The sequence below is a fragment of the Episyrphus balteatus genome, chromosome 1, assembly GCF_945859705.1.
Source record: "Episyrphus balteatus chromosome 1, idEpiBalt1.1, whole genome shotgun sequence".
Classification (NCBI taxonomy): Eukaryota; Metazoa; Arthropoda; class Insecta; order Diptera; family Syrphidae; genus Episyrphus; species Episyrphus balteatus.
In genome coordinates, this window is record NC_079134.1 from 42,605,030 (window position 1) to 42,626,252 (window position 21,223).

General features: G+C 31.5%; 2 protein-coding genes across 3 annotated transcripts in view; one reads left to right on the forward strand and one right to left on the reverse strand.

Moving 5' to 3' along the window:
* Nucleotides 1–21,223, reverse strand: part of LOC129905808 (GATOR complex protein Wdr59) — a 37,108-nt gene that overhangs the window by 15,074 nt on the left and 811 nt on the right. The window lies entirely within an intron of this gene.
* LOC129905810 (uncharacterized) lies at nucleotides 23–12,596 on the forward strand. Its single transcript, XM_055981400.1, has 2 exons — nucleotides 23–512; nucleotides 10,322–12,596. The coding sequence occupies exons 1-2, from the start codon at nucleotides 502–504 to the stop codon at nucleotides 12,411–12,413; spliced, it is 2,103 nt and encodes a 700-aa protein (XP_055837375.1). The 5' UTR covers nucleotides 23–501; the 3' UTR covers nucleotides 12,414–12,596.

The following is a 21,223-nucleotide window of genomic DNA, read 5'->3' on the forward strand; positions in this document are numbered from 1 at the left end:
CCAAATATCATCAAACACACTCCAACTGGGGCACTCGAATGAATTTCCTTGAAAATTCTTGTCACTTTTGTAGAAAATCAACATCAACATCTACAATAGAGCCTAGCGCAGCGCTCACTTCCTCACTGAGTACTGAGAGCATCCTGTCACAATATTCAAAGCGCAACCGCAGGATATAGCTATGCGAGATGAAATCTTCGTGTGTCAAAACAAAAATTTCAACACTCTCTGCGGTAGATGCGGTTCAGTGATGCTGAGGATTTAGTGCGTTTTTGTTGTGGACCGTTCTCGACATTCGTTTTTTGTAAAGAAAAAAATAATATACAAATTAAGAAAAAATATTGTCTAAGGATTTGGTTTTTCCTTTATCGGGTTTTTGTAATAAATATGTTTCGCTAAAAGTAATTTTTTAAAATTACAAAAGTGATTAAGGATACAACCCCAATATTTTCGAGTAACCCAGAAGGAAGCGAAAAAAAAATCAAGCCCAATTTTTTGGAAATGAACTATGAGTAAGTTTACAGTACATCGGTATACCTACAAATATAATATATTACACACTCTTGGTGTAATTTATGGAAATTCAATTCGTCTGGACCTGGGTAAAAAGGACGACTTTTGCCTACGATATGTCTTTTTTAAGTTTCCTCTTTTTTTTTTTTTTCTTAATTGCATTTAAAGGGGCGTTCATCTTGGTGCTCGTGTATGAATAATAAAATTTTGTAGCTATAAAAAATGTAGCTATGTATGGATGTCCTTATATCCATTCCATACGTGATGTGAAGTTCAGTTCAATAAATTTTGAAGTTGTTTGGAAGAACAATAAATTGATTTGAGAGGAAGCAGGGTTGAGAGGACTTGCTTTCTGATTATGTTGCAAATTTTTTTTTTTTTTTATTTATTATAAAAGGATGCTTGTTTTAGATGTCGATGATGCCTTGAATCTCTTAGCTAATAGTCGATATTTTTTTTTTTTTTTGTATCTTTTTAATATGAGCTATCGAAAATCTATTCGTTGTTTTTCTCAAAATAGACCTCCAGACACGGCCTTGTAGACAATTTACTCTGTTTTAGCATTAAAATGTCTCATTTGCTTTAGGTACCTATCTTTCATTTTTTTTGTTTTTTGGTGCAATATTTTACTCAAAAATTAAAAAAAAAAATCATGAAAACTTTGTCATTTCTGCATCAAAGAAACTTTATCTCTGTTCTCTGCCCTAAAGCCAGCCTCAACTTCACGGTTCTATGTGGATAGTTGACGTGTTGTTTGTTGTATGACGTTTGTATACTTAAACACGATACGCAAAACAACGAAAGCATAAAGTTATAAATTAGGACAATGATTGAAGGACAAAATATAAAAAAATAAAAAAAATTGTGCGTGCCAGTGCTAATGGCTGTAATGTGTAACAATTTTTTATAGGCTGGTAGCTAAGTTCGTCTGTGGATTGTTAGAGTGGAAGTAATGACATTCATTAATAGGTACACAAATAAACATGAAGGTGGTATAGAAGGGATTTTGACATTTGTAAATAGGTTACTATACCAGCACTAGAGTAAATCGAATTTAAAGTTAAACACAACTTTTAGAACGAGGTGAGCACCGTTAAAAGCAACTGACAGAGTTAAACTTATGAAAGTATTATTTATGAACACTGCTTAAGTTGTTGATAAGAAAAACCGGATTTAGTCCTTTTTAAATGACGTTTCGGTACCCCATTGTCACATTCTAGTAGTACTGAAATTTAACAACAATTTATTATGAATTCATCCTATAGTAAGCTTTTGCTAGCAGTTCTCAACAACTCATTATAAACTTGTACAAAATTTAATAGCTATAATTACGAAAAGTTTCTCCTTGTTTTTTCGAAGAGAAAAAATATTTGTTTCGGGATTTATATTGTGAAATTAAAGTCCTAGTGACTTATGTACTGATATATTTAGATTCTGAACAGTAATGATTAATTTATTTTCATTAAACAAACGTATAAAAACAATACAACATGATAACATTAAATAAACAAAGTATTTTATAACAAAGTACAAAATCTCTAACTTCAACACCCCCACTAGATTTTTATACTTTTAAAAAACCAATAAATCTACAACAGTTGTTGTGTTTTGTTGCAGGAAGTCCTTTAGTCATCACGTCTGCAGGCATCGCTTCAGTTTTCAAATATGTTACTTTTAATTTCTTTTCTTCAACAAGATCTCGAACGAAATGATGCCTTATATCAATGTGTTTTGAACGTGCATGATATATGTTATTTTTAGAGAGGTTTATTGCACTCTTGTTATCACATTGTAATATTAGTTCTTGATTCCAATTTATGAGTTCTCGCAATAAAGATTGAAGCCAAAGTGCTTCTTGAGATGTTGAGGTTAAAGCCATATACTCAGCCTCTGTGGTGGAGAGAGCGACAGTAGGTTGTTTCTTTGCATTCCATGAAATAGGTCCCCCTTGGTATTTAAAGAGGTAACCAGTAGTAGATTTTCTGTCATCTGAATCACTAGCCCAGTCAGCATCCGAAAAACCTTCTAGACATCCTTCATTGTCATGAGAGTATTCCAGTTTATAGTCTAGTGTTCCTTTTATATAACGAAAAAGTCGTTTAACCGCTCCCCAGTGTGATTTTGAAGGATTGCTATTAAATCTTGATAAAGCCCCCACTGCAAAAGATAAATCTGGGCGACTTACTTGTGCTGCATATAAAATGCTGCCGATTGCTTCTTGGTATGGAACGGTTTTCATATAATCAGTTTCTTCTTTACTTGGTTGACATGTTTCTTTGATGAGTTTCTGATTGATATCTAGGGGTGTGGACACCGGATTACAATCCTCCATATTAAAAAGCTTGAGGATGTTTTTTAAGTACGTCCGTTGGTCTATCCACAACTTTCCCTCTTCTCGATTGCGTGTTATTTGCATGCCAAGCACAAATTTAGCTTCTCCAAAATCTTTCATCTCGAATGATTTAGCCAAATTTTCTTTGATTATTCTTTTTTCATCTTTGTTGTTGGTAAAAATCAGTATGTCGTCAACGTAAATAGCGACAAAAGTCTTGTCTTTACTTTTCGTCTTGTAATAGATGCATGGATCGGTTTTAGATTGTAGAAGCCCAATTTGTTTCAATGTTTCGTCCAATTTCTTGTTCCAAACCCTGCTTGCTTGTTTGAGACCGTACAGTGATTTCTTGAGTTTACATATTTTATTTTGAACATTATCAAAACCTTCTGGAAGATTCATGTAAACTTCTTCGTTAAGTTCGCTTTGTAGGAAGGCAGTCACAACGTCCATTTGATCGATATCCAAATCATAGCGTACAGCCAAGCTTAAAAGTACCCTTATGGACGTGTACCTTACGACTGGAGAGAATGTTTCTTGATAATCGATCCCTTGACGTTGCGAATAACCCTTTACGACCAATCTAGCTTTATATTTTTCAACATTACCACTTGCATCTTTTTTTGTCTTGAATGTCCACTTGGAATTTATGGCTTTTTTTCCTTTTGGTAATGGAACTAATTCCCAGGTATCGTTTTTCATAAGAGCTGCATATTCATCGTTCATTGCTTTTTTCCACTCAGACATATGTTCACTTTTCATTGCTTCAGTGACTGTTTTTGGGTCTTCTTCACTGTCGCTAGCCATGTAGGATAGATAACCGTATCTTTTTGGTGGATTTGTTATTCTCGTAGATCGTCTTATTGCTTCTTCGGATATTTCTTCAGATATGATTCTTTCTGGAGATTCTTCATCGATGAAATCATTTTGTGCATCAGAAAAGCTATTTTCACTAGCCGAATCGTCACTTATTTGGATTGGTATTTCATTACTAGTATCTTCTGATGAATTTTCATTAACATTACTTATTTGGATTGATAATTCATTACTAATATCTTCTGATGAATCTTCATTTTCATTCCCCACTGAATCACATCCTGTAAAAATATCACAATAAGATGTATCATTTGTCTTACCATCCTTTGGAAAAATTTTCTCATGGAAAACTGCATCTCGACTTGTAATGACTTCTCTTTTCTTGGTATCATAAAAGCGATATGATTTCGAGTGTGTTGAGTATCCGACAAAAATTACTTCTTTTCCCTTGTCATCGAGTTTCTTTCTCTTTTCTTTGGGAATGTGAATTACTGCATGACAACCGAAAACTTTAAGATGTTGCAGATTCACTCTTCTTCCACTCCAAACTTCTTCAGGTGTTTTTTCTTTTGTACCTTTACAAGGTGTTCTGTTTGTTAAATAAACTGCCGTATTTGCAGCTTCAGCCCAAAAACGTTTGTGTAAGCCAGAATCGATGAGAAGACAACGAGCTTTTTCGATGATGGTTCTATTCATCCTTTCTGCCAACCCATTTTGCTGTGGAGAATATGGAACCGTTGTTTGATGTTGAATACCTGCATCTGTTAATATTTTCTTCATCTTAAAATTGCAGTATTCTTTGCCATTGTCGCTTCTTATGGCCTTAATTTTTTTACCAGTCTGATTCTCTACAAAGTTTTTGAACTCAAGGAATTTCTCCGCTACCTCAGTCTTGCTTTTAATGAAAAATGCAAAGACTTTTCTTGAAAAATCATCAATGAAAAGAAGCATGTACTGTGAACCACCAATTGATTTGTGTTCAAGCGGACCACAAAGATCTGTATGTACAAGTTCTAATATTGATTCTGCTCTAGTACCAATTGACTTAAATGGCTGGCGTGCCATTTTACCTTTGATACATGTAATGCAATTGATTTTTGAACTATCGCAATCAATATTCTGCACTGCTTTCGGAATCATAACTTTTGTGGTTTCGATACTTGGATGTCCTACACGCTTATGCCAAAGTTCGAGGTTTGAAGCTGAATTTTTCGTAACATATGCACGCTGGTTGGTTGGCCTGTTGAGTCGAAACATATTGTTCACTAAAGTTGCAGTTGCAACTATAGCACCTCTTTGGTCTTTAACTAGACATCCATTCTTGGAAAAAATGACTGAAAGACCGTTCTGAACAATTTTCGAGACAGATAAAAGGTTTATGCATAGGTCAGGAACGTGAAGCACCTCCAAAAATTCAACCTCACTTTCTTTGAATTTTCCAATTGATACATTCATTTCGACTTTACCTATACCTTGGACTTGCATTTTCGAATTATTTGCAACAATTACCTCAGAATTAAGATTTTCCATCTTACTTGAAAAACATGCACTATTTGAGCACATATGAGCTGATGCTCCCGAATCGAAATACCATTCATCTTTTTCAAGAGCTGTGACTGAAAAACAGCTTAACATCGCAGTCTTCTTTTCTTGATGGTTCTTATTCTTTTTTGGACATTTAGTAGCAATATGCCCAAATTCGTTGCAGTTGTAACATTTAGGACCTTTAAAATTCTTGTTCCCAAAGTTTTTCTTATTCTTGCCAACAAAAGCAGTGTCATGGCTCGCATCCATTTTAACATCTTGAAGCAACTTAGTTTTAATGCTATCCCCAGTAATAGAAATCCCAGAGCTTTGGATTCCCATTATCATAGGCTTGTATTCATCGGGGAGACCAGCCATAAGCATAGATCCTACCCATTCTTCATCTAGTTTAAGACCTATAGACCTGAGCTTGTCTGCTGTATTTAACACTTCGTTAACGTATGCATCTACGGAAGAAAAATCTTTCAGTTTCGTAGAACAAAACTTTTGAATGAGCCCAACTCTCCTCACAAGACCAGAATCTTCAAAAATTTTCTGGAGAGATTCCCAAATTTCTTTAGCACTTTTGCAATGCCTTATATGAGGATAAATGGATCGTTCAACAAGCAATATAAGCTCCGATTTTGCATTTAAGAGCTTTGCTGCATCCTTCTCACTTTCATCAGAAACAGCCTTCCAAAGCCCCTTCATTTGGAAATAAGCTTCAACAGAAAACTTCCAGTCTTCAAAATTTTCGGTTCCCCGAAGCTTTTCAATATTGTATTTCATTTCAGACATCTTTTTCTTTAATACAAACTGCCTTATAATTTTGTATTTATTTCGTGATAAGGCCCATAACCTGATATATTTAGATTCTGAACAGTAATGATTAATTTATTTTCATTAAACAAACGTATAAAAACAATACAACATGATAACATTAAATAAACAAAGTATTTTATAACAAAGTACAAAATCTCTAACTTCAACATGTACAACTCTTTCTCGTAACCAATAAACCAGAAAAAGTCCAGGTAGTATACATACATAGACTGAATTGAGCCCGGAACCTCTGCTGTAACGATCCATCTCAATAAACAGTACGCTACTGGGTGTGACAGTTTCATCAGCGATATAATTATAACGTTAACTGGGGGGTCATTCCGTAATTTTGAAAACGATAATCGAATCGATGATAATCGTTTTACAGTTTGAGAATCTTTGAAGCTATTTTAAGTCAATTCTGATTCAATATTTCCTAAATAGTTTATATAAATAAAAGTTTTCGTATCCTTAGAAGTCGTATTAGTCTAGGTGATTTAGCAGTTGCCTCTTACTCGGGTGTCCGAGGTTCGATTCCAGAAATTGAAATTGTTTTTTTTTTTTTTATTTTCTCAATAATCGTCAATAAATAAACGATAGCTAAATAGGTCTCGTTTTTGCAGAATTTATTCGTTTTTGGATACAATATTTGATTTTTTTAAATTGTTTATTAATTTATTCCAATCACCGATTAAATTGCAAACTCCACTCACAAAAAAAAATATTAATGATGATTAATTTCTACGAATAACCATAATGTTAGAGTAAATTATTTTAATATGTGTATCGAAAAACTATTCGTTTTTTAATACAAGATATAGGCGGAATGTATGTTGAATGGCGGCCGTTGTTTAAATTAATAGTTTCTAATATTAAAACTAAAAGAAACGTTTTTCTTTGGATAGGCGAAAGTTTTGAAAAATATGTGAGAATGATTATCAAAATGGTCATGTACACTTACATATGCGTTGGAAGAGACAAAGGATTTGATTTGTCTCTAAGTTGCCTTCTTAATCGTATCGTACCTATATAATTTTTGAAAATTTTCATTTTCCAAAATTAATGCGTTTAAACGTCGAAAAATGTTGCTATAGCTGGATCAATATGAATTTTTTTAATGACCCAAAAGTCAAAACTTACATACATTGAATATAATTTTGGAAAATGAGTGATTGGAATAAATTAATAAACACTTTAAAAAAATCAAATATTGCATCCAAAAACGAATAAATTCTCCAAAAACGAGACCTATTTAGCTATCGTTTATTTAATGACGATTATTGACGATTATTGAGAAAATAAAAAAAAAATAATTTCAATTTCTGGAATCGAACCTCGGACACCCGAGTAAGAGGCAACTGCTAAATCACCTAGACTAATACGACTTCTAAGGATACGAAAACTTTTATTTATATAAACTATTTAGGAAATATTGAATCAGAATTGACTTAAAATAGCTTTAAAGATTCTCAAACTGTAAAACGATTATCATCGATTCGATTATCGTTTTCAAAATTACGGAATGACTCCCTGTTTATGTTTTACAATTGGAGAAAAAAAAAAATGTTACGCATACGCCATAGTGACCCGGAAATTATTCGATTTATGATTTAAAAAGCCAGCTAAATTTTTTTTTTGTAAAATATAGCTTAATACAATTATTGTAGAATCGAAGAGTTCAGCATACTGAAATAAAACAACCTTAGCCTTTTGAACTCCTATCATGAAAAGTTTAGAACCCAAGTTTTATAATTAATCCATAACTGCTGCACTTTAAAAATTAACTAATACATTATTATGGAGTGATAACCCACGGTTATTAAATACCAGTTAAAAGATTATGAAATAATTAGTTCAAAAGCAATCACACAAAAAATCCAATCAATAGTAGATAACAAATATTTTTATTTTCGAACTATTATGTGTTTTTTAAGTCAAAACTAACTTTAGTGAAATCAGATAACCTTGGTTTTTGTTCCATGAGATTAGCATCCAAAAATACCCTAAGATCATGGTTGATTTTAAAAAGAAAGAGACTGTTGGCTTATGTTTGATTAAAATGCACATGATAGACAAAGGACCTTCTGGAATAGTGAGGATTGAGGATGTGGATGATAACATAAAATGATTCATCCACACTACGTTGAACCTTTTTTGTAAATGTACAGCCCTATCATCGGAAACGGTTTTACAAAAACCACAAGAAAACGACAAAATCATCAGTGCTTTTTTTAAATAAAATTATTTTTTTTTATTTTTTTGAATAGTTTATTTCAATACAAACAAATATAAACATTCGATATTTAACCACAACTTTTCTCTCTTTTTATTGCTTTTCAAATTAAAATTTTCAAATATTGGTGTATACATAATGTATTTTTATGGGTTTTGGTTTATGATGGTATCAAAATATAATTTATTAAACAAAAAGAAACTAATTTTTAGGTTGTTTGCTTTTTATTTGTAAGTTTAAAAAAAGTAATTTTCACAACTTTTATTTTTTTGTTTTTATGTTGTGAAAATTATTTTTTTTTTTTAACTTACAAATAAAAAACAAACAACCTAAAAATTAGTTTCTTTTTATTTAATAAATTATATTTTGATGTACAAAATGAACTTGTTAAATACTTGCTATGAATTTTTACAGAAAAAAAAATCATTTTGTCCGTTGATTCAAAAATAAGAGCTCATTCACTTTTTCATCTTTAAAATACAATGAGCCGTTTATCTTTTAAATACATTTTTGTAAATAAATTTTATCCTGTTCGTGAAATGGTATTCAAAAATAAGAAACTCTTTTATAAAATGACTTGAGAATTGATGCATTTATGGTTTTCATTTCCATTCTATTTTTTTTTTTCCTTTTGTAATGTTAATTAATGTAGGTAGACTAAGTTTTCTTTAATTCATATTCACAAGAACAAATGGTCTATCATTAAGCTATACCTGAAGACCGCAGTTATACAATACCGTTGGAACTCAAAATATAAGTTTTAAAGTGGTTCTGCTTTGGAGACTTTTCTCTCTAACTTCTTGGTTTTTTATTTGATTTGAAAACTCTACAAAAAAAACTATAGTCGATATGGTTCAATTAAAAAGGTTATATTATATGAGTTCTATTAATCAATTCGCAAGATTGGGGTTTCCCAGCTTAGGGAAAATGTTACATCATTCGAATATATATTTAGAAAAGTTAATATACTAGCTCAAAATTTTAAATGATTTAGTTAAATACTTTAGCCATTTTAGTAACTTACTCGGTCAAAAGCAGACTGATTTTTAACTTAGTAAATTACTTAAACGGCCTTAGCACATTTTTGTAAATCGTTTTAAATTTGCGCCATTGAAATTAGGCCAACAACATAAACTTGAAGGCTCAAGTTTTAACCAACATAATAATGTTGCACTTGAATTTCAATTTGAATTCACTTTCGATGAACTTTATATTCTTTTAAAAATGGACAAGATTTCTAAAAGGCAAGAAACTTTTTTAAAAAGAAAAATATGGTCAGCTTAAGCTTCAATTGAATGAACTTGTGACCATGGGCTTAATGACCTATTATATTGGACATTAGTTCAAGGCATTGACATTTTGTCAGTTTTTATCTGAATTTACGTCCATAGACCTCACTTCATCTACTTTTATACGTTTAGCTTAACTTTTCTTCACTGTTCAAAAAACTTACTTTAATGACAAATAAGAAAAGATTCTGTTTTCTTTCTATTTATAATTTTATTTTTTCAAATCAGACGATTTGTAGATCAAGACATGATTCACAATATTGCGAGACCCCGAAGAATCAAACATTTTTATATCTACAAAAGAATCCAAATGAAACTACTGATCGTATTAAGCTTTAAAAAAATAATACGCATACGCCATAGTGAACCATACATAACTGGTTAAAGTTTTAGATCTGCAGACCAATATTGCTCTATACTATAATAGAGTTTCTTGTATCTAAAAATGTTTATAATAACAACATTTGAGATAATTTAATGCACACCTTGAAGATGACAGATGAAGATGATATGTGGCGTGAAATTGCTCATACTATTTTTTTAATTTTCAGATAATTTATAAATAAGAATATGAGCGAAAGTTTGATATTTGTTGAAGGACCCCCCTTTTACCACTTAGACATTTGTCTCTATAATTTTCCGGGTAGAATCTTTTTCACGTGAAACTCATAATAGGACCGATTATTATTTTACTATAAATATAAGTTAATACTTTTTTTTAAATTTTCTTTTAAATACCAGTTTTTTTTTTAATTTAAGGATGAATTATTTTCATATTTCTCTATCTTTCAGGAGGAAATATCTACTTGACACACACTATGTAACCAGCAAACGTGACTTCTATCATTATCACCATCATGCGCCCAAAAACAAAGCACAATTAAAAAAAATCATCGTAATATTCGTCTTTATATGTTTTTTCTCTTACGTCTTCATCGATTTCAACCTCAAGACCAAAATAAATCGACTTAAAGATCGATTTGATTTCTCACCAAAAGTCGATGCCTTACCAGAAAACATTAGCCAGGCGTATTTTGTTGATACGCCTGGCTGTCGAATGCCTAGTTTTAATGTAGTCGATGATACAATATTGCAATACATGTTTCGAATACCGAAATTTACATGCAATAAGGCACTTATCAGATCGGTTGGCAATGAAGGTTTAGCTTTGAATATCGAAAAAAGTGAATTTATCGAACTTTACAATATTACCAATCCAGAAAAAATATCATGTTATTATCAGGAATTTGAACGAAAAACTGATACGAAAAACGAATTCGCTCAGCATCGATATGAGTTGAATTTAAACGATAACCAAGTTATCAAAGTTATCTCAAATGCTGAGTTCGTGAAAGTCGTTTGTCAGTACAACGATGCAAAACCATTTTACAAAGATTTTCACTTCTTTGCTGTCCCGAAAGGTGTCGAAAAACCTACCACAACAACGATAAATAGTTTCGAATTGGACGAAAGTTCGAAAAATCATCGAACAAGTTCGAATCCTACACATGCCGAAAAGAAGATATCAGTTATGGTTATAGGAATCGATAGTGTGTCAAGGCTGAACTTTTTAAGGCAGATGAATCGTACAGCTGGAATGGTACGAGATGCCCTAAATTCTGTGGAATTTATAGGCTACAATAAGATTGGTGACAACACATATCCGAATCTTGTGCCAGCTTTGAGTGGCTTGGAAGAGAGCGAGCTTAACCTAGCTTGTTTAGCTCCCATTCATGGTAGAAATGTCAGCTACGATAACTGTCCGTTTATTTGGAAGAAATACAAAGAAGCCGGTTTCAAAACGGTTTTCGCTGAAGACGTGGCAAATTTAGGCTTGTTCAATTATTTTCGAACTGGATTCACAGAGCAACCAACTGACTACTATCTCCGACCGGTTTTAATCGAAATGGAAAAATACATCGCTTATAAAAAGAAAGCCAACATGCGACTATGTTTGGGCGGAAGGCGGGCTGTTGATGTTGTCTTAGAGTTCATTAAAAAGCTCATACCGTTTTTCAAACGCGATATGTTCTTTTCGTTCTTTTGGATGGCTTCTTTGACACATGACTTCTTCAATATGCCATACCTCTTGGATGAAGATATTGTCGAGCTCTTCGATGAGTTACGAATGTCAGGTGTAATGGATCGAACAATTGTCTTTTTGATGAGTGACCATGGTCTGCGATGGGGATCATTTCGGAAAACATATCAAGGTATGATGGAGGAACGACAACCTCTGTTGGTAAGCATTTTTCCAGACTGGTTTGCCCAGCGTTACCCACTAGCTGTCACGAATTTGCGAGATAACGCTAAGAAACTCACAACGCACTACGACTTGCATGCAACATTTCTTGACCTCCTCGATCTGTCATCATTAGAAACAAACATGCTCGAATTACGTGCCTCGGAACTCAAAGAAGCCGACACAATTCCTCGGGGAATTAGTCTATTCCTTCCGGTTCCAGTGACAAGAACTTGTGAAAATGCAGGCATTGCATCTCACTGGTGTACGTGTCATCAAAAACAAACTTTGCTTACAAATGATGGGCGAGTTCAACGAGCAGCGCGTTACATTGTCAAATTGATAAATGACAAACTTAAACCCTATCCCCAATGTCGAATGCTTTATCTGAATTCGATTGCTGAAGCTATTATTGGTGCCTCTAATCAGAAAATTTTAAAAGAAGTTACCACAGATTATCTGATTGATATAACGGTTCGTGTTCAAACGAAACCGGGTTTGGGAGAGTTTGAGTCAACCGTCCGAATGTCTTCGTATACAACGCATCTAACGGGGACCATAAGTCGAATTAATATGTATGGAAGTCAGAGTTATTGCATAGATGATTATACACTTAAGATGTTTTGCTATTGTCATAGATAAGGCAGTATTGGAATATAAGGTATTAAGAACTTAGATTATAATATTTAAAGTAAGAACGTATACCAATTTACATTAAGTGATTCGGAAGTCTGAACATACCTATATTTTTTTTTTTAAGTGGAATATTATTAAACACGTTGTTATTGGTAGAGAGAATAAGTTGGCTTGAATTTTTTCTTTTAAAATGAAAAGGATTTTTTTAAGTTTTTTTTTTCTTTTTCATTATTGCTTTAAAAGTTTGTTATTTGTTACTATCTTATGTTATGTTGTTATTATATTATGAAATTTTCAGCGTTTGTTCTTCTAAGCGAGTAAACAATTTTGGAACAACTTTTAGAAAAATCCGCCCACTGACACGCCTACTTTTCTGATATATACGTTTTTTAGGTAACAACTGCAAAGATTTCGATGAAATTTTCTGGATTTGTTTCTCTAGACGAGTAAAATATCTTAGAAGAACTTTCAGAAAAATTCGCCCACTGCCACGTCGACTTTTCTAATTTATAAGTTTTATAAGTAACTGCTTTAAAGATATCGATACATTTTTCAAAGTTTGCTCCTCTAAGCAAAGTATTTTCTCGTATATTAGTTTTTTTTTTTGGCGGAAACGCAACTTCAGTAAATTTTTGAGGGCTTTTTCCTCTAAGGCCTCAGCGATTGAAAAATGGAAGTAATTTTTAAAAATCTGCCAATCTAAACTAAAATACGAGTTTTCGCCGTGCTTGGTAAATTATTTATACATAATCAAATGTGATGTGAAAATTAATTCCATTAAAATATGTAAGTACGCTTTGCATTTTTGTATACAAATTTTGTTAAAAACATTTAATGGAAAAATTATATCAAACTTTTAAGTACATGCAGTCAACGAGTTGACGCGTAATTTTCACTTCATTTCAAGTCGATAGCTTCATTAGTTTTTGTGTTACGTTGAAAGGCGCGTAAAAAAAGCGATTCGAAAAATATGCGTTTAGAGTTTTTGTTTTCATACTGCGTTAGGTTTGATGAATTGGTTTTGGAGACTATCTAGGGACTTTTGAGGCTTCGTTTATGATTTAAACCACTGAAAATAGTTTCTACTGGTAAATTAATACTAATACAAATTCCACAGGGATTTTCCCCTTTATTTGTTGTTCTTCGTAAATCAAGAAAGTAGATCACACATTATTTTTGTTAAACGTGTTTGATTTATCTACTAAAAAATGATGTCTCTAATAAATGAAAATGATTACTAATGGTAGCATATATCTTGAGTTCCCATTAAAAAATTAGAAATCTGTCAAATCGCATACAAATGTTGGGGGTTATCATGAATAAAAATTTCCCTCGAAATGTTTCCCATGTTTTATATATGGGAGCGAAAATGATCATAAAAAGTCTCCCTCGGAATTTATTGGTATCGGCAATCAATTTTCCAGGGGAATTTCATACGATTTTTTGTTCCCTGGAAATAAATTTCGAGGGAGATTTAGGATCGCACAAAAAATTCCGAGAGAAAAAAATATTCCGAGGGAAACAAAATTCCCCTGGAGATTCACGATAGGGCCCATTAAAATTGCCCTTTTTAAATGGCGATCTTAAATTAATGGAGTGTGAATAAACCAGGATATGAGTATTTCTCAAATCATTGAATTTGAGTCCAACAATCGACTCGTAAGTCATAATAGGCCCTAAGTAGGTATTAACATTAAGAATGTGATGAAAGCACCAAACATTAAACGCAATTTTGTAAAGATAAAAATGCATAATTTGAGTGCCTTTTATCATTACACATTTTATCCCTTTTTGCCCTTTTTAAAATGATGTCAATTACTCTTGGTAAAAGAGTAGAAGAACATATCTAGACAACAAATACTCAACTCTTAAATTTTCAATATTTTATGTTTTAGGTCCGACTCCTAAAGTTATTGAAGTCAGGTTTCGAATCACGGCACAAGATTACGATAATACGTTAACATTTTGACTATTGCTGTCTCTATTTAATCCAGTAGAAGAAGAAAGGGACACATAGCAAACATACGTTAACGAACGTATGCCGTGATTCGACCCCAGTTCTTGCATGCTTCAACTTTGTTTATTCATACCTTTTTTGGTAAACACTTATGATTCGGACTTGAGGCATAAAATTTTTAAAATCTTAAGCTTAATATTTGTTGCCCAGACACCTTTAGTCTCCTTACTAACTTAAGGTAGCGGACACCGTCTAGAATGGATCTCCGCTGCTCAGCTGTCTTCAGTTGAGTAGGTCAAGTTGGTTGAGGCGGTTTTTGAATTGATCGCGCCACGTAAGATGAGGTTTTCTTCTTTCACGTTGCCCATCGCGATTGAATACAAAACTCGACGGGCTGGTGCGATAGTGTTCATTTTTCTACATGACCCAGCCATCTTAACCGTTGAATTTTCAGTGTTATGACCAGGTCTATGTCGCTCCCAAGTAACAATTTAACTTGTATAAGGTTCAATGCAAACTATTTTTTGACTTGTGTAAAAAGAAGGACAGGTCTTATGCAAACCATTTTGGCGCACATTACCGAATTTCCTCAAGACCTTGCTCCAAGCTAATAAATTGTTAATGTAAGCTTACCTCTTAATTTTATGTCGCTACTACCCCGTGCTGAAAAATGTGCATTTGCATCGCAATCTAGTTTTTCTTGTGACATTATTCCGCCATTTTTTGATCTTCTGTCGGTGGAAAATTTGTTTCATACACGTCCGTATGGAAAGTAACCGTTTCAGCATTGCCTTTGATCTTTATTTTAGGACTGGACATGACCATAGTGCTTTTTTTATTTCTGGAAGACATAAAATGTTATTTTTGTATAGAACAAAGCCCATAACGAAACCTCCTGTCTCATATTAAATTCAAATTCTTATAATTTGTTTGAATGTCACTTGTATGAACGCGAGCCCTCAATAATTGTTCTTATTAATCTTGCAGTTGATTTCAGTTTTGTAAATCCTTATTTATTAACGGTGTAAGAACTTACAGAAGCTTCCCTACTAACAATTTTGCTTCTATAATGCTTTACAGAAGCAACAATTGCCTCTGTAAAGCTTTATAGAACCAAAATTGTTTGTCGGGTTGTTAGAATACACTTATTAGTTTAACGCCTTTGGCCAACTCCATGGGTAGAGATCCGATTAAAATTTAAACTCTCTTCATTTAAAAGATGATATTTTAAGCCAACAAAAATTAATTAATTTCTTACTTATTTTAAATAACTTAAACCTAATCCTACAGCCTACTAGTGTTCGTTAAACATCGATAGTTTAAGATTTCGATAGTATCGATAGTTTTGGGAAAACCCTATCGATACTATCGATAGTATCGATAGTTTTACCAAATTTCCTAAAAAGCTTTAAAAAGGCTTTTTTGAATAATAAAAAACGTTTAATAATCAGAATATTGCAATTTAAAACTAAGTTTTAGCAACTGGAAATGTATTATTTCAATTGTTTACTTGCAAAACATTTTGAAAAACAAAAAACCAGATGTATTGAGGTCCGAAAAAAAAATATTCGGTTCGATACGGCCTGCGGCAAGCTTGCCAAAGATAACAGACAATTATGTTAAATGAAAATATTTAACGCATATATGCACGAGTTTATCGAGCACAAGAGAACATTTTTGTATAAATAGATATATGTATAATACATACATACATCTAGCAGTACTGCATACTCTTTTAGGTACATCAGCAAATAAGATAATGTAACCTTGTCGATTCCTACATATACATATTTATTTAACAAAGAGAATAAAGGTCCTACATTCTAGTAAGTGCATGTATAAATGCTAAAAAAGGCTTGACAAAAATACTAAGCAAGCAGATGATTTTTTATTTGGTGTTGTCATAACGAACCAAACTATTGCCTTGAATGTATTTATGAAATGATACAGCTAAAAACACAATACAATAAAATAAAATTTATTGAAACAAATCGCGCAGCAACCAAAACCGAAAGTAAACATTACATTACATATTAAACTAGTCTGAAGATAAATCTCCGGACTAGAAACACTGCAGCTTCGGAATCTAGGTCCATTTTGCTGATACAACACAAGACATTAATACAACACAGAAAGACAAAGAGAGAAAGAACGAGAGAAGAACATACAACACTGAACTACGTGGCACAGAGGAGGAGACATAGTTGAAAATTGTCTCATGTTATCGCACAGGTGGCTTCAGTTAAGCTGGCGATTTAGAAAAAACTTCTGAGCCGACCGCTGGGTTTGAACCCACGATGTCTGGCTCTGAAGTCATCCATCTATTCCTCTGTGCCATGGCCACCTGCATCGAAAGTAAACAAAATGCAACAGTGACATAGTATGACAATGTTAACAATTAGTATTATAATTCTGTGGTTTCCCAAACGAAAAATCATTCATAAATAATTGAAATGATGAGAAATAAAGATTTCGGGTTGGGGTCAAAATTCTGCCGGGGTCAAAATTCTTTTGTCAAAATTCTGCTTTCAAAATTCTGTTTTTCAAAATTCTGCAAAAAATAGCGCGCGCTTTTTAACATTTTCCAAACCCTTTTTTAATTTTTTGCAAAATTCTGTAAAATCATCTTCTTGATAAATTGTCTGCTTATTTGATTACCTACTTACCTACATAATTTGTCATTCTTTGAATGCATATTAATTTTTGTTTTAATACTAAACATTTCCGAAAATAATTCAAATTTTTTTTAATTTATCAAATACAGATGAATAATCAAAAATTTGAATAAGAAAAGGAATATTTTGTATCAAACAACATCGGTTCCAATAAGTTATAGATTTTATTCGAAAGAAAGTCAGTCTATGCATTTAAAAAATATTTCCGACACCAATGTTGAATTACATTAATGAGGTGTATTTTTCTTTAGTCAGCACATATGCTATGAAAAAAAAACAGAATTGGCAGAATATTTTTGTTTAAGTATAATGCTGGCAGAATTTTGAAAAGCAGAATTTTAAAAAGCAGAATTTTGAAAAGCAGAATAGAAAAAAAGCAGAATTTTGAAAAACAGAATTTTCGTTAAAAAAGCAGAATTTTGAAAAGCAGAATTTTGAAGCCAGAATTTTGACCCGATCCCGAAGATTTCACTAAATTTTCAAAAGTTTTTCAGTGTTTTAGGAGTTCAAAATTAAAAAGCTGGTGCGTTTAGAACGAAAAGCTTGGGGTAAACTGTTAAACTTAAAACTATCGATAGTTTTGTCGATAGTTTTTTAGAACTATCGATGTACGCGATAGTTTTTTACTATCGATACTATCGATAGACTATCGATGTTTAACGAACACTACAGCCTACACTTCTCTTACACGTATGTATTTAACCTTATAGCGAAGCTAGAGTATTTATGTTGGTTTTTATAAAACTTGTATCTTTCAGCCTATAGTATTTCATTACGGAATTGCCAAAAATATACTACTCAATATTATTTTTCTTTCTTCTTTGCTATACTAATTAAAAATTAATTAAATGCAATTATTAAATAAAATTAAAAAATAGAATAAACTGACCAAATCAAAACTGTCAAAAACTCATTAAAACATCAATTTTAACTTAAAACTATGTTTTTACAAAACAAAGAAATTAATAAAAAAAAAAATTAGTTAATTGTAAATAAAATTTAAAATAAAATAAATTTTAATTAAAAATTTGCTTGTTATTAATAAATTTCCTTTAGAATTGTGATATTGTTTAAGATATTAATGTGTGTATGAATTTAGTTAATGTAGAAAAATATATATTTTTAGTTAATAAAAAAAAAAAAAAAACTAAATCAATTGTGTAAAGTCTTTTAACGGTTATGTGTTTCTACTATTAAAAACAAACAAACAAAACGTAAATGCAAAGGAACAACCGAAATTTAAGATTAATCTAGTTCTATAGTCGGGATACTTACATTTAAAAAATATTATAATAACACAAATGTATAAACAAAAAAAAAAAAAACAACAGAAACCGTAATAAATTTTAAATTTGCGAACAAAAAGTAACCAAAGTTAACTTCAGAATAATAAAATGATAAATGCTAAGTAAAACTTTGTATGTACTAATATTAATAAATAATATAGTTAATGTCAGGAGTAGGTAATTTTTTTGTTTTTGCAAAGTGTGCTCGATTTTTTTATTTGTAATATTACAATGTATTGTACTTGTACTTAAACAAAATATTAAAATTAAATATACAATAAAAATTTATTGATAACAAATAATTTTTCAAATTATTCTCATTATATATAAAATTAAATTCACAACTGGGTCACACGAACTTGCTCTTAGAGTTCAAGTTGCTTAAATTTTTAAGACTTTTTTTTATAGAAATTTGGGAAATGTAGGAGTACTATGTATATGTATGTATACAGGGTGTCCCAAAAGTTTACGTCGAAACGAAAACGGTAGATAGGATAGGTGGTGACAGTTATCAGAAAAATAATAAAAAAAATCGCAGCCATATATTTTGGGAGTTATGGGAATTTGAAAAAAAGTCGAAAAAATGGTCACCCTGTGACGGTTTTTCATGTGCCGTGACTACAAATCTTAAGTTTTCTCATTTTTTTCTTTTGTTACGGAACCTTGAATAACCCTGCTATCAAATGCATTCAAAAATTTTAACTCAGCTGCATCAGTTTTAAAGAAAATATTACTTTTTTACCCAACTTAGTACTAAAAAATTTTACATGACTCTAATTCAATAAGCCGTAGTGTTAAAAAAATGCATTACGATGTTTCGGCAAGTTGCCTTAAAAGTTGGTGTGTTCAATTCTCTTTTCAAAATGGTATAATATTGTTGGGAATATTTCATAAATAACCGAGATAAAATTTTTTTTCTTAAGAAATCCGACTTTTTTTTAGGTAATTTTTCCATATTATTTAAGTTTTCGTATTCTGAAAGGTTCTGAAAGGGTACAAAACTTGAATAACATGGAAAAATTACCTCATAAAAGAGTCGGATTTCTTAAGAAAAAAAAATTTATCTCGGTTATTTATGAAATATTCCCAACAATGTTATACCATTTTGAAAAGAGAATTGAACACACCAACTTTTAAGGCAACTTGCCGAAACATCGTAATGCATTTTTTTAACACTACGGCTCATTGAATTAGAGTCATGTAAAATTTTTTAGTACTAAGTTGGGTAAAAAAGTAATATTTTCTTTAAAACTAATGCAGCTGAGTTAAAATTTTTGTTTGTTATTCAAGGTTCCGTAACAAAAGAAAATGTAGTCACGGCATATGAAAAACCGTCACAGGGTGACCATTTTTTCGACTTTTTTTCAAATGCCCATAACTCCCAAAATATATGGCTGCGATTTTTTTTATTATTTTTCTGATAACTGTCACCACCTACCCTATCTACCGTGTTCGTTTCGACGTTAACTTTTGGGACACCCTGTATAGTATAGTACAAAAATAAATTTTTAATTCGTACCCATTTTTGACTAAAGCAAAAAAAACACATTTTTTAGAGATTTTACCTGGTGCAGGTTTTCCCAAATATCATAAAATCTATAGGTTTTCTGGCAAACTTGTGAACAACATTTTTGTTCATTATTGTTTTCTTAATAAGAATAAATTTATAAAACACTATGGTTATAACACATTTATCGAAGAAAATCGGCCCCAAACTCAAAAAATATCATGGGTAAGAAAAAAATAATTTCTGAGCAATAAAAAAAGATAATAACATTTTTTAAATGTAGGTACAAAGCATTTCTTCTAAATATCAAGACATTAATGAAGTTTGTATCATAAGTATTAACGGAGTTATTAACATTAACATGAGTAACATGGCATACCAAAGTAAGCGTTTTCTTAAATCATCGCTAAAGGGCATCAACTTTGCAGATAGAGAGTTACTGTAGAAAAATTTTTTTCTTAGAATATACCCAAGAATCATCCCTCAAAATCTTTTTATCTCATCCCGGGACACCCTGTATAGTACCTATATCGCAAGTAAAAATCATTGGCCATACAATATTGGAAATTCCCCGAAAAGTTTTGAGAACAAATGTACTTTTGTTCATTTGTACGCTTATAATAACAAACGAACGGGAAGTACAATTGACTTTGTTCTTTTATTATGTATTTGTATTTTGTGTAAAAAAATCAAAAATACATTTTTTTTAGTTGATAAAATTAAGAAAACAAATCATGTAATATTCGTCCTGAGTATTGAAAAAATTAAATTTTTTTAAATGTTGTCCAAAATTCATAATTTTTTTTTTTGCACTTAAGCCTAGTATGCAGCTGAAGCGAAACGAAAAATTTTGAAGTCTCCAAAATCAACAGCGAACACAGTATCAAAAAAATACCATCGGGTATTATAGCAAAGCAAAAATTATAAAAATACAAATAAAAAAATCCAAGAAAAAACATCAGAAAATAAGTTTAAAAGCAAAAACAAAATAAATTTAATTTCGTTCAAGACTTCGTTAACGAAATTTTGTATGGAAAATTTCTTTTCGCTTCAGCTGCGTACTAAGCTTTACGATAAAATAGCGAAAAGAGATCGATAACTCAAAAATAAAATTTCAAAAAAAGTTTTTAAAAGGCGTTGAAAAGGCCTCATTAATTTTTTTTTAATTTAAAGACAACAAAACCAATATATGTACATAGTTTCCCCTATTTTGTTTCATGGTTTATTTTTTCATATGTTTAAGGGTGTAAAAACTACCATACTGTTTTTATTGCTTTCGATATAGGTACCTACTTAAAGAGTTCCAAGATCTCAGAATCCTACACCTAATAATAATAATTCTATTCAAATATAATTTTAACAGTCAGTCAACAAAAGTTAAGTTATTTCAC